Source organism: Platichthys flesus, chromosome 5 (genome assembly GCF_949316205.1).
Source record: "Platichthys flesus chromosome 5, fPlaFle2.1, whole genome shotgun sequence".
Taxonomy (NCBI): Eukaryota; Metazoa; Chordata; class Actinopteri; order Pleuronectiformes; family Pleuronectidae; genus Platichthys; species Platichthys flesus.
Genome location: NC_084949.1, coordinates 3521180 through 3536123, shown reverse-complemented (window position 1 = coordinate 3536123; position 14944 = coordinate 3521180). Strand labels below are relative to the sequence as shown.

The following is a 14944-nucleotide window of genomic DNA, read 5'->3' as shown; positions in this document are numbered from 1 at the left end:
CAAGGCTTTGATTGGAAGATGCACAGCTTCCAACCGTATTGCCTTGCATTTTATCCAACATTTATTCAAGGAAATACAGTAGTAATACGAGCAGCTCTGCTGTGCCAGTGTGAACAACACACAACTGCGACATGCAGCACGACTGCAGCCGTTCCGGGGCACAACAGCAGCCAGTCTGGCCTAGGGGTAAGGGTGTCCGTCTGGGATGTGCTTGTTCTAATGTTTGCAACCATCAGAAGCTCCCATTCCTTACTTCCTCTTTTTTCTCTCTCCCTCTCTCTCTCTCTCTCTCTCTCTCACCCATGCCCACTCACTCATACACAATCTCCCCCACACCCACTATGCTCCTATAACTCCATGTAAAGCTCTTGTAAATGTCCCATGGCCACACTGCTGGTGACAGATGGTAAAGGCGGGTTGAAAACTCCCCAAATAAATATGTAATCCCCTCCTCACATGGGCTGTAGAACAACGCACAGATAATCCCATCAGAAACACTAGAGCAGCTCGGCGGAGCAGCCGGCCGGAGGGGAGATCACACTTTATGTGTGTGTGTTTCATTGATTTGAAAGCAGTGCCTGTGTGCCTCTCAAGTAATGGAGTAATATATACAATTCACCAATCACATGAGTACTTATTTATAATGCTGTCGTCGATGAAATAAAGAGCTCCCATCTTTCAGTGCACATGACAGATTCACACACCAATAACACTAAAAGTGTTTCCATTCATTTGATTTATACACACTTTAGTTTTTCTACGTATATGGCAGCCAGGATACAATTATGACACGTTGATTATCATAAAGTCTATAACTATTGTCAAAGCCCAGACTTCGCACATAAACACAGGAGCATTGCTTGCTTTTACGCACAGGGACATATGTGCTTTAATGGCCCCATTCTGTGATACAGGTGCAAACAGCACATTGTGTGTAATAAGCAACTTCAGGAGAGAGGAAGTAACAATGACAGACACCTCACCCACCCAAATAAGTAATAATTAAAAACAGTATTAATGATATTAAAGCATTTTATTACAACATGGCTTGAGAGCAATGAGTTTCTCTGGGAGTCTGTACTGTCTTTGAATCGTTTTCCATCAGAACTCGATTTCAACTATTTCCACTTCCTTTGAGTTCTTTCCATTGAATTTTCAAAACAATTTAATTTAGGTTGTCACGATGTTTTGACTGCATATATTTCTCTTTTATCACACTATGCGCACATTTAACTGTTGTTAATTTGGCACCAACATTCAAAATAAATTATAAATACAGTGGAAACCTCTTTAATTTAAAAATAATCACCTTCCAGTTCCCAGTGCTAACATGCACGACACGCAAAGCATCACTTCACATCCTGATTAACTTGTCATGTTGCCAACATTTACTTCCATTATCCAACTTTTTTAAACTGTGCAATCAAAACCATTTGTGTTGTTAATATGCTCCTTTTGATCTGCAGACTTATAGAAAGCCTGTTTGTCCTGTGGTCTGGTAAAGGACAAGAAAAACCACACTGCTTTTCATTGTTAATATTTTAAGTATTAGGTCACTTTAAAGATAAGTTATTGGCCCCCTTTTCATTTTCCAGCCACAATGGCCCTAACTCTACAGAGAAGCTCATCAACAATTTTCTTAATGTTCTATTTCAATTTATCTTGTGAATTAATATGAATTAATGATTATTTCAATTGGACATTAAAGCCTTTTTGTGCAACAGGGAGTCAACGTGTTGCTTACTTGGCTCCACTGGATTAAAAGTTGTTTAAGCACCAATGTGTTATTATTTTGTCCAAAACAAAACTAAGCATCAGACATTTCCATCAATCAATCAAATTTTATTTGTATAGCCCATATTCACAAATTACAATTCATCTCATAGGGCTTTAACAGGGTGTGACATCCTCTGTCCTTAACCCTCAGCAAGAGTAAGGAAAAACTACAAAAAAACCTTTTAACAGGGTAAAAATATGTAGAAACCTCAGAGAGAGCCACATGTGAGGGATCCCTCTCCCAGGACGGACAGAAGTGCAATATATGCCACGTGCAGGACAACATCATCAATAATCAAAGTCTCTAGCAGCATTGATGAGCGTAGACATCCCGAAGGACAACCCCAACATGACATGCCAAGCAGTCCCGCTGCAAGCACAGTCCATGCTCAGCGACCATCTAGACCACGATCCACCATCCAGACCAGACGCCACTCCAGTCCTCAGTCACCGTCCACCGCCGCCCACCAGGAGGACCCATCAAAAGCCACCAACGCGGTCCTGGTCCACCGACCGTGCCCAATGCCAACGCGACACAGGGTCCGCCACCAGCACCACGATCAGCCCACATGACTCAGAATCCGCCACACTGGATCCAACACCGCGACCCCCGGTGCGCGATCCACAAACCGCAATCCATGGTGCGGCCACAGAGGCCCTGGATCTGCGGTTGATAAAGCAAAGGGATTCCGGGGAAGGGGGATAGGGATGGAGAAGAGGAAGGAGAAGCTGGAAAGAGAAGCTCCGTGTGTCATGTGTCATAAAATAGAACAAGTAACGTTCTGGCGCACTAATTAGCTCTAACTATAAGCTTTATCAAAAAGGAAGGTTTTGAGCCTACTTTTAAACGAACAGATGGTGACTGCCTCCCGAACTGAAAGTGGTAGATTATTCCACAGCCGAGGGGCTTGATGGCTAAAAGCTCTGGCTCCTACTCTACTTTTAGAGAATTTTGGGACAACAAGTAGGCTTGAATTCTGGGAGCGGAGTGCTCTAGTGGGTTTATAAGGTATTAACAGCTCTTTAAGGTATAAAGGCGCTATATTATTAAGGGCCTTGAAGGTGAGGAGGAGAATTTTAAATTCTATTCTAGATTTAACTGGAAGCCAGTGTAGCGATGCTAATATTGGAGAAATGTGCTCCCTTCTCTTTGTTCTCGCCAGGACACGTGCTGCGGCATTTTGGACAAGCTGTAGAGTCTTTAACGACTTCCTGCTGGAGCCTGATAATAATGAATTACAATAGTCCAGTCTCGATGTAACAAAGGCGTGGACTAGTTTTTCTGCATCTTTTTGTGAAAGGACATGTCTAATTTTTGAAATATTACGCAAGTGGAAAAAAGCGGTCCTAGAAATTTGTTTTAAGTGACTATTAAAGGATAAATCAGGATCGAAGATCACTCCCAAGTTCCTGACTGTTTCATTGGAAGCAAGGGCAATGTCGTCTAGCGCAGCTATATCATTAGATAATGCATCTCTAAGGGGTTTAGGGCCAAGTATTATAACCTCTGTTTTGTCTGAGTTTAATAAGAGAAAATTGCGGGTCATCCAGGTTTTTATGTCCTTGTCAGGTTTTATTGACAAATATAACTGGGTGTCATCCGCATAGCAGTGGAAATTTACCGAGTGTGTCCTGATAATGTTTCCTAGTGGAAGCATATATAATGAGAATAAAATTGGGCCGAGCACAGAGCCCTGTGGAACACCATGATTAACTTTGGTGCGCACAGATGACTCATCATTAATTTGCACAAATTGGGAGCGATCAGAAAAATACGATTTTAACCAGTTAAGGGCGGTTCCATTAATGTTAATTAACTGTTTTAGTCTTTGTAATAAAATTTGATGGTCAATTGTGTCGAATGCTGCACTGAGATCTAACAGAACGAGGACAGACACAAGTCCCTGATCTGAGGCTATTAAAAGGTCATTAGTGACTTTTGCCAAGGCTGTCTCTGTACTGTGATTGGCTCTAAACCCTGATTGAAAGTCTTCATATATATTATTTTCCGGGAGAAACTCACACAGCTGATTGGCTACCACTTTTTCTAAGATTTTAGAAATGAAGGGGAGGTTAGATATTGGTCTATAATTGGCTAAAACCTCTGGGTCTAGGGTGGGTTTTTTGAGTAGGGGTTTGATGACAGCTATTTTAAAAGACTGTGGTACATAACCTGATGATAATGACAGATTGCTAATGTTAAGTAATGAACTATCAATTAGGGGCAGAATTTCTTTAAGTAATTTGGTAGGAATGGGATCTACGATACAGGTTGTTGGTTTAGAACCTGAGATTAATTTGGTAAACTGATCACGGGTGATCAGAGAGAAGCTGTCTAAGTAATGGGTAGAATTCTCAGCCGTTTCTGAGATCTCTGTTGTTGGGAGGGTATTAGTGCCAATTGAGGGCAGGAGATGGTTGATTTTATTTCTAATAGTTTGAATTTTATCATTAAAAAAGGTCATAAAGATATTGCTATTTAGGGATCGAGGAATACTGGGTTCGGTGGAGGTGTGACTCTCTGTCAGCCTGGCTACAGTGCTGAAGAGAAACCTGGGGTTGTTTTTATTCTCTTCTATTAGTTTTGAATAGTAGGCGGCTCTTGCTTTGTGGCCTTTTTATATTCTTTAACACTATTCTTCCAGTCTATGAGGATTTCAACATTGTTGCTGGAGCGCCACTTCCTTTCTAGTTTTCTTGATAATTGTTTTAACTCATTTGTCTGGGAATTATACCACGGAGCTAATTTACTATGTTTGACATTTTTCTTTTTTAGAGGCGCTATTGAGTCTAATGTTAATCGTAATGAGTCTGCAGAGCTATCGACGAGGTGGTCGATCTCAATGGAGCTCAGGGTTTTAAAGAATTTGTTGTTTATATCTACTGCTAATACTGGTTTAAATGTAATTGTAATTAATCAAATGTTATTAAATTATGGTCTGATAGAACTGGATTGCGCGGAAGTACTGTTAAATTTTCAAATGCGACACCGTACGATAATACAAGGTCAAGTGTGTGGTTACCACAATGAGTAGGTTTGTGCACACACAGACTGAAACCAATAGAGTCTAGTATTGAAATAAATGCTACGCTAAGGCAATCTTTATTATTATCAACATGAATATTAAAGTCACCAACAATAATAATTTTATCGGTCTTTAGGACTAAGTTTGATAAAAACTCAGGGAATTCCTTTAAAAATTCAGTATAAGCCCTGGGAGCACGGTAAACTACGGCAAATATGATTGGCTGTTGGTGGTTCCTGGATTGGCGTGGAAGACTAAGAACCAGACATTCAAATGACTTGTAGCTGAGTTTAGGTTTAGGATTAATTGATAGACTGGAGTTAAAAATAGCAGCAACTCCACCTCCTTGCCCAATTTCTCTAGGAACCTGTGAATTGATATGACTGGGGGGAGTAGATTCATTTAGACTGACATAATCATCAGGATGCAGCCACGTCTCAGTGAGGGACAATAAATCTATGTTGTAATCAGAGACTATTTCATTAACTAAAAGAGCCTTTTTTTCCAGTGATCTAATGTTTAAAAGACCACATTTAAAAGTCTGGGTTTCCTGTATTGTTTCAGAGGTTGTTTTAATTTGTATTACATTTTTGTGTGGAGTTCTCGCTCTGTTATTGTTTAATTTCAATAATTTAATCGGACGGTGAACAGACACAATCTCTATGGGGTTTTGTAACTGATCCAGAGGGAGCGCAGAGAAGTGTGTAGCACTGCAGCTCTGCTTCCTGGTCCCAACTATGGGTTGTCATGTTATAGACTTAGTAATATTCCTAGATAAGAGAGCTGCTCCATCCCAAGTGGGATGAACGCCGTCTCTCCTAACAAGACCAGGTTTTCTCAAAAAAGTTAGCCAATTATCTATAAAGCCCACGCCGTTTACAGGACACCACCTCGACAGCCAGCGGTTAAAAGACAACATGCGGCTAAACATGTCGTCACCTGTTGTATTAGGGAGCAGGCCAGAGAAAACTACTGTGTCCGACATCGTTTTAGCAAAAGCACACACCGACTCAACATTCAATTTAGTGACTTCCGACATACGAAGCCGGGAGTCGTTGCTGCCGACGTGAATTACGATTTTATTGTATTTACCTTTTTTAGTTTTAGCCATTAACTTAAGTTTAGATTCGATGTCGCCGGCTCTGGCCCCTGGTATACAATTAACTATGGTCGCTGGTGTCGCTAACCTGACGTTTCTCAGAACCGAGTCGCCAATAATCAGAGTTTGTTTATCAGCGGGTGCCTCGCTGAGTGGAGAGAATCTATTTGAAACGTGAGCTGGTGGCTCTTTAATCGTGGGCTTTCTAAGTCTAGCACTATGCCCCCTCTGGAACGTCACTCATCTGCCCTGGGCTCCCGGCTGCACGGGACTAGTCTGGGGACTGCTCGTTAAGGCTAAGCTACGTGCTAAGCTAGGTGGCTCCGCGGCTAGCGGGAGGTGGCTAACTACAGCTAACGGAGTTTCTAAGCTGCTGAGCCGAGCTTGTAAGTCATTAAGCCGAGCCTCCATCGCTACCAACACACTACATTTATTACATGTACCTCTACTGTTAAGGGAGAAAGAGAAGTAGGTAAACATTAGACACTCGGAGCAAGAGAGAGCAGTATAGCAACAGGGAGAGAGAGAAGACATCGCTGCTATAGAGCTACGAGGGTGCGCTCAGACAGAACACAGAATCACTGAGTACGATAGAATAACGGTTGGTATGTGCGAGTGTTTAACTACAGACCGGTGATTTTAGCCGTAGTGCTACAGAGAAACAGTTGTGTTTAGCAGCGGAGCTAATTCGCAGAGCGACCACCACCAGTGGCAAGAAAACAGGAAATGACGCAGCACACTTACCTTACCGTAATGACGTCCTTGAAATTACATTTGGGACTGCATTTTTATTAAAATGTCAGAAAATGAAGGCGCTATCGAACCACCTGGTCCTCAAACACTTCTGCTGACTTTGAAGTACATGAAATGACAAGCAGCCATTCTATACAATTGTAAGGATAATACAAAATCATTTCTTGTTTCTATTCTGAGGTTTTCATGATTCACTAAGTTTCTACAGAACTCCCTGTTCATGTGTTAAAAACACATGATCATGAATCAAGCTGAGATGAATGACCAACGTCCTCCTTTCTAAACTCTGTGGAGCTGCACAGTACACAATGCAAACCAGCTGGGCCCTATATAACCGTAAAGCACCATTAAAACACATCTGTCGCGGTGGGTAAAAGCAGGCAATATTCCCATCTTTATAGGTGGGGAGTAATTAAATCTGTACACTTGGGTAACCGTTACAAGGCTTGTGATGAACAAAGTGCCATAACTCTGTCCTGGTTACCATAGTGTAAACACAGGAAAACAAATAAAGGCAGAGAGAGAAACTAAAGCAACCATAAAGACATTGCCTCACTACATAGTTCACTGATTCACTGTCTAAAGGTAAAAATTGAACTTTTTATCATATTCCTCGCATTTTGTCAGATAAAGTATGACACTAATACAGTATAATATAACAGGCTGTTGTAAAACAATGCCTCGTTGTCTGAGGCCCTGTTCTTGGATTCAAAATGCATTCATAACGATCTTGTGATAGCTCCTTTCTTTGAATTGTCTTATATAAATATGACACATCGTCTGAACCGTTGAGCTCATCTAAAACAGGCAATTGTCTGTGCAGGAAAACGCTGGCAGTGTTTTTTTTAATAATTGATATTTTCAAGTGCAAACACTGCATTACAATGCCTGAGGAATCTGAATCCTCCTAGGGCTGGCAATGTGCCCACATCATCTCCCCGTATTTGTGTTTCTTTTTAAGGCAGGTGTTAAGGATGTTTGAAAACACCCCGGGAAAGCAGCTGTACTGTCTGTACCACGTTACATAAGTGCGGTCAACTGTCATATTAAAAGAAACCACAGATTCACAGCTACATCAGGAAGTGAAGAAAGGGCTTGAAAGGTTTTATGACTATTTCCTGGGGTATGTTATGTCTATTTTAGTTATGACTCCACTAAGCAGTGCAGTGTACTTGAGATATGGCCTGAGGTCCTCTAATTACAAAGCAAATACAGTCTAATTTCATTTAATGATCACTCCCCAAAGAGCAAGTACACATAGTTCTGATTAGACTTTGTTGTTCGAATTTCAAATGACTAACAGTTTCCGATTACATTTAAACACTGGCAACCATTTACTGTGACCATTGGTTGACCTCTAATTGATTTATTCAGGCAAAGTTATTTTCTACCTTTGGAAGTGGGAAGTTGTGCTCATTGTTAACTCGGAAACAACAACGTGGTTAACAATTTAGTAAGCTAGTAGTCAAGTAATGCTATGCAGGAAATGCAAAGGCACACCAAACAGCATGGTGCACACCCTGGTTACATTCCACATCGATTAGTGTAACTCCCGTCTTTTTGGTGACCCTCAGAAATTCCTTCATAAACTTCAAGAAGTCCAGAATTCTGCCGCTCGCATCATTTCCAGAACCCCCTCCACTAATGACATCACCCCTGTCCTTCAGCCGCTTCATTAGCTCCCTGTCAAATACTGCATTGTTTTTAAGATCCTCACTTTAAGGTCCTCCATAATCTCCCTCCTCTATACCTTTTCGGAACTATACACACCCTCCGGCACCCTCAGACATTCTTTTCCAGGTAAATCCAGGCAAACACGCAAACTTCATTGCTTAAATCATCTATGGAAATGAACATGTCAAAACTCAGAACTGTCAGATAACTGCAGGGTTATAGACTGTGACCATGAGCCAAAATATGACGGTTACACAACTGTTCCTGGTCTCTCCCCCCCCCCCCCCCTCTCTCTCTTTTTCTCTCGCTCCTTCTCTTTCCCTCTCGCTCTCCCTGCTCATTGTGGGATATGTTGTGCAGTATAATGTACATAATGTACAGTATGTTGTTATTTGGCTCTATACAAAGAAAATTGAATTGAAAACAGAGGATAAATAAAGGGTTAACACAAACACAGGTATTCTATGGATGTAGCATTACTAGAGCTTCAATGAGCTGTGTGTGCGATATGATTTGTAATGCGAAAAATAAGCTGAAGACAGCACATGTCAGGGTTAGCCACATTTTAAACTCTGGGAGTTGGGTTATCATCACTGCCTGATACATCTGGTACTTCTGAGATGTCTTTCTGTATCCAAAATTGACTTGAGTTTAAGGTTTGTAATTTTCTACTTTTTCTAATATGTGCTGAACAGTATGTGGAACAGTAATAACACCAGTGTGTGTGTGTGAGGAAACAGCATAACCTTGTGGTGCCCTCCTAGTAGTAGTACTAGTAGTATCTTTAAGAGGAAAGAACTGACTTGGGGTCAGTTTGCTCTAATGAAAGAGCAGCAATAGCCTGCTCAGGATGTTTAACTCCTCCCTTCTGTTTCTGTCTAGATGGGCTGTGTTACAACTCAATAAAGAAAAACTCTGTGGCCCAAATAAAATTCTCACAAATGCATTTTCTCCCCTGTCATTGGCTCTATGAGACAATAAGGATGAAAATTAACAGCACAACTTTGCCCCTAAGTGTTACGACTGCCAGTCAAAGTAAATAAAGTGGGGCGTTTGCTGTCCAAAACAAGGACTACAAGTGTCCTTGAGGACACACTTTAATAAATGTAAAGCATAACCAGATCAAATTAATCCACAAGGAAAATGTCATTTGTTTATTCCAGTGTGCAGGTTTTACACATTATAAGCAGCCTTTCTGAGGGAGGTGGGGTTCACCTCTAAAAAGGATGGAGAAATGGGTTGGAACTAAACTGTTGTTTACCCATGAGGAATCACTCTACATCTTGTTCTGCAGTGCATTTGCATTCCCCTTTTCTGCCTCTCACTTCATCTAGCTCTCTACTTTCCCTGGGAGACACACACACACACACAAACACACACACACACACACACACACACACACACACAAACACACACACACACGCCTTTTTCAGCTACATCTGTTTGTGTCTCAGTTCTTTCTATCTGTCTGCGTGAGTTCGGTGAGAATGTTTCGGCAGCTTGTACTTTCCAACATTATGTTTGTGTCAGCAGCTGCGTCTGAACATGGTGTTCAGACGCATTTATTCGGTGATGCAGCATCCCTGAGGATGACTCTCGTCTAAATGCTGTTGCACCACCTCTGTATCAGATGACCAGTTAGTGGCACTTGAACCATCACAGATTAAAATACAGGCTCATCCAGTAAGTGGCAGGAAGTGCAAAAAAAGTCCTAAAAATGAGGATATTAGTCTGGGCCAGAAACATGCATGAAAAAAATCAAGTGATACGTGCTTGCTCTGCACTGGTAAATACATCGTCTTATGAATAGTTTAGCCTTGCACTACTTTTCCTTGAATTTCCAGAAAATATACATAAACATTCTTCCATATATCGATAAAAACCTTTCAGCACTTGGCAGTAATTAATGATAGTTCATGTTTCATGTGACAAAACTAAAGATTTTCATCTAACCAATAAATGACAGGAAAACTGCAGATCCATTCATTTGACAAGCAGGAAAAAGCAGAATGTGTTCTGCCAACTGATTGATCAATTAGTTCACTTGACACTACTGTAAAACCATATTACAGCAGCATTCACAGCAGTGAAGTGTAAAAACTGACAGATAGATGAATTATGTTATGATGGAGATTGCTCTGACAATGGGAGGGGGGGGGGGGGCTGAGTCAGCAGAGCTAAGAGAAGACCATTTATCCAGCTCAAAACAAATGAATGTACTGTAAGTCTGTACCGAAGAAGTGAGGATGTCTAAGAAATGTGAGCTGGGTGGGTGGGATATACGTGTGTGTGTGTGTGTGTGTGTGTTTGTTCTGGGGTCTATAAACTATATGTATGACTGACTGCATTCATCATTGCCTCGGAAGCGAATTGATCTGATATCTCTTTTCCATATCAAACCAATCGCAACGTCCAAACAGCAGCAGCCACCAGCCTAATAAAGTGGGATGTCGAGCAGCACAAACAGATCCCCGTCCCTTCATATACTGAGCGGCTGCCAGTGACGTTGTCTGGTCCTCGTCCCAATCAGTCATCATCACCTGCTGATAGCGCTCTCTGAAAATCGTCACCATGGGAACTGTTGCGCATGTTATGGGTGGTCGTCAAGGAAACCTGGCAGGAAAAACGGTCCCTCTTCTCTCATGCACTGCCTGACTCACTGCGCTCTGCTCCTGCGATGTGAAAATAGCTGTGTGATCTAAGAGAGTGTGTTCGAGATGGAAAAAGGATGTGAAAGGGCAAACTGTGTACTTATGGTGATTATCCCAATGGCAGCTACATTTTAACCAGTTCCCTCAGGCTGATTTCTCCCTCTGTAATCCAGATGTAAAGGTGAGATCAGGACGTTTTTGTACTTTACGTGATTGTATTACACATGGGGCACAGCTTTAGAATGGGTAAAAGAGTATAATAAGTTTGGTCACCTTTTGATTACTAACCACTGCGATGGGTTTTGGTACTTTACTTGAGATTTGTGACTATACAGACCTGCTTAACTTCAATATTGTTACTCCTCTGTGTATAAAATAAGTCAGATTATTGGAAGCATTGAATCACATCACGAATATGATCGTTTAATTGATTGTATTTAAATTGTGAGTTTCAAGTCTTCTCTTCACTCTGCACAAAATCCAATGTTTTGTCAACTCAACAACAAACAAACAAACGATCTATAAATAACAGCTTTTGCTACACAGATCCTTGGTTTGACAGTGGGAGAGAAGATTATTGTTCAGTTCTGGATACCTCATAAATTGTTGGTTACAAATCTATTTGGTATTGTATCTTAGAGTATACCAGTTATTGATAAATTGAAAGTTCAGTCTTGACCTGAAAAAACAATCGGTTGGAAAAACAGCCTGTGGATCCTATCAAACGATTGTCTTCAGCAAATGTCCCTTTGCCGGGAATCTTTCATTCTTTAAATGTTCCTGAGGTTAGTTTTGTCAGCTGGTGTTTATATGGTTACAGGACTCAACCTTTGGGTCAATATATGTGAGAAGACCTGAAAGTGGAATTTTAGCATTTATTCCCAACTCCTGCTGATGAAGATCATGAGGTATGATCTCAAAGCTCCAGAACAACTTACCGGTAGACTTGATAAAAGTCCATTGACGCCAATGACTGTGCAATAAAATACATTTACACTATAGACAACATTTTCGGCATTCTCCCCGACAAAGGCATCTTGGTGTCGGAATGGGTTTGACAACTAAGCTACAATATTATTGTACATATATACTTTATTATAGACTATTTTCGACATATTAACGTATTATATGTGTTCATTGACATGCTCTGCCGGTAATTCCCATAGCTTGACAATCTGACACTAACTTTTGTGTCTTTTAAAACTCTTCCTAAAATGGTATAATTAAAATATAATATTGAAAAAGAGTCCTGTGTCAAAATCAAATTTTCTAATTCCAACAATATCTTTCTGTAGTATTTAATTGTATACTCAATTTTATTAATATTGTAGGCCTATAAAGTATTTCTGTTGTTATTTATATTTTTCTATTTCATACACTACTACTTCTTTGTGCTGTTGCATCAATTGTGAATAAAGGCGATAAAGGTGCCTCTTATCTTATCTCATTTGATCGTATCTTACAGTTTGATGCTAATGCTTCTATGCTTTTGCTGTGAAAGAGTGAAAAAATAAGTTTCACTTGTAGTCCTCCTACCGGCAGCAGAGGAAGCAGCGTGCCCGCACCTCCTGCAGCCTGAAACGGGAGCTGTTCTTCAGCACCACCGCACAGCTGGAAGCTGACCCGGGAGCGGCAGAAGAACAACTAGGAGGCTGCATCACCTCTGTCCTCTGCATAGTCTATCTACACTGTCTGACTGTCTGACGCACACACACGCACACACATACGCACACACACACACACACACGCACACACACACACGCGCACACACACACACACACACACACACACACACATACACACACACACACACACACACACACACACACACACAAACCGCTCGTTTCTCAATAATGTTGTGTGTGTGTTTTCAGTTTGTGTTGGGTGCTGGTCACTGACCTTTCTTGGAGTTGCGGAGTCTCTGGAATCCCTGCTGTTGTCCTCTCTGCAGCGTCGAGATGCCCGAGACATTATTGCCCATGACAAGATGCTGACAGCAACTCACCGCGACTTTAAAAAGGAGCACTGTCGGTGCGAAAGATGACGTCTCAGTAGACAAAAAACAACTCCTTCCTCTTCGGTTCTGCTGGGCTGGGGGAGGGCAGTGTTGTTGTAGTCCTGCCTTCACTCATTACCACACGACAGAGGCGCAGAAGGCAACAGGCAGAATCAGGAGCACAGGTGGAGTCAGGGCAGAGAGTCAGACCCAGAGCAGCTGATTCATCATTTTCACAGAGCTTCGTTTGATCGACAACAGAAAACAGTGCGAGAACAACCGCATGCACCCTTTCATTCATATATTTATGAATATTTAAGCTATATATATATATATAGCTTAAATATTCATACTCAAACATTCATACTGTATATATATATATATACAGTATATATATATATACATTAGTCTTTTAAATAAAATTGCGGTTCACACTTTTGTTACAGTTTTAAGGCAAATTGTGCAACATTGGCAATTTAAATAAGCTAACACTTATACTCTATTAACAATTTTCAAGTGGGAGTTAAGTGCCAAAGGAATCAAGTATCTGGGATTGAACTGTTTGGGACTGGCTGAAGCTCACAATGAAAATATTTAGGAATGATTCATTAGACAGACTTGTGGGGCCATCTTCCATGCAAAAATTGTCCTTTATAAAGACACGTGTCCCTTTTTACTTAATCATTCAAAAATACTTTCAGAATTTTAAGATCCCAAGCTAATGTATGCCTTGCTGTTCCATGGGTGAAATATATACAACCGGGGGACCGCGGCCCCCTGGTGGTCCGCGAAGGCATTGCAGTACAACTACAAACTGCATTTTAATTTTGTTTTCAATTCTTAAGCACTGAAAATCAACCGTTTTTGTTACTGTCTAGTCAGAATGGTAGTCCCTGGGATAAAACCATTTGAAAACCCCTGCACTAGATTAAAGATAGTGAATGAATATCCTGGTCATGTGATAATTTCAGGTAAATGAATTTATTACAAAAACTGATATTTCTCAAATATATTTTAAAACAAAAACACAAAATGGAGCATGGGGGTCAGAGCAGCCTTGTAGCTTGGGATGTGCAGGAGAGCGGAGATAGTGTGTGCGTGTCGTAAGGTGCATGAAAACAAAGGAAAAGGAAAGAAGTGAAGAGGAACTAAAACAGCATAACAGAGCAGCCGCCTGCAGGAAGAGAAGAACGTGGCAGCAGCAGTCAGAGCTTTGTAGATTGGGAACACTGTGTGATCCGGGTGATCCCAGCTCCAACGAGCCCTGCCCCAACCACCGGGATCAAACTGAACCATGGTTCTGTTCGAGTAAAACAGTATTAAACAATAGAAGAAGAAAAAGAAGAGGATGCAGATGCAGGATTGCTACAGTCTTCACAATCCCCACAGAGCAAGTTGACTGTTGAACTTGATTGTTGTGAATTAAGTTGGTATATCAAGTTAGTGGCAGACAATGAAGATATTTCAAATCTCTCTCTGTTGTGGTATTTGATTTTCATTGTAAATTGACTTCAAGGACCAGTTTATAGGACTGGGTGAGATCTAGTGGTGAGGTTGCAGATTGCAACCCAGTAGGTTTACCTGATACATTGTACAATGTGCAGTAAAATGTGTCATTGTGCCTGCAATCCTATTCCAGTCAAATAAGAGAGACAATATAAAAATAGCACACAATAATAGTACAAAATAAATTATAAAAAATGCTATAATTAATTATTAAAGAGAGAACTATGCAAGTATGCAAGTGTTAAGAGTCTGGTATAACGCTCAGAGTTGAACAAACAGTTGGCCTGAGGGAAGAAACTCCTCCTCATCCTCTCTGTGTTGGTTCTCAGGCAGCTGAACATCCTGCCTGATGGCAGCAGGGAGAAGAGTGAGTTTCCAGGTTGGTTGGGCTTTCTGAGGATCTTCTCAGCCCTTGACCTGCATTGTCTGTTATAAATGTCTTGCAGGTCGGAGAATGTTGTTC

General features: G+C 41.1%; 1 protein-coding gene across 1 annotated transcript in view; it reads right to left on the bottom strand.

The window, feature by feature from the left end:
- Positions 1-13089, bottom strand: part of neurl1aa (neuralized E3 ubiquitin protein ligase 1Aa) — a 73941-nt gene extending 60852 nt beyond the window's left edge. Inside the window, exon 1 of the mRNA XM_062388883.1 lies at positions 12879-13089. Within this exon, the coding sequence (XP_062244867.1) occupies positions 12879-12960 (82 nt within the window). The 5' untranslated portion in view covers positions 12961-13089. The remainder of the gene's footprint in view (positions 1-12878) is intronic.
- Between the last annotated feature and the right edge of the window lie 1855 nt (positions 13090-14944).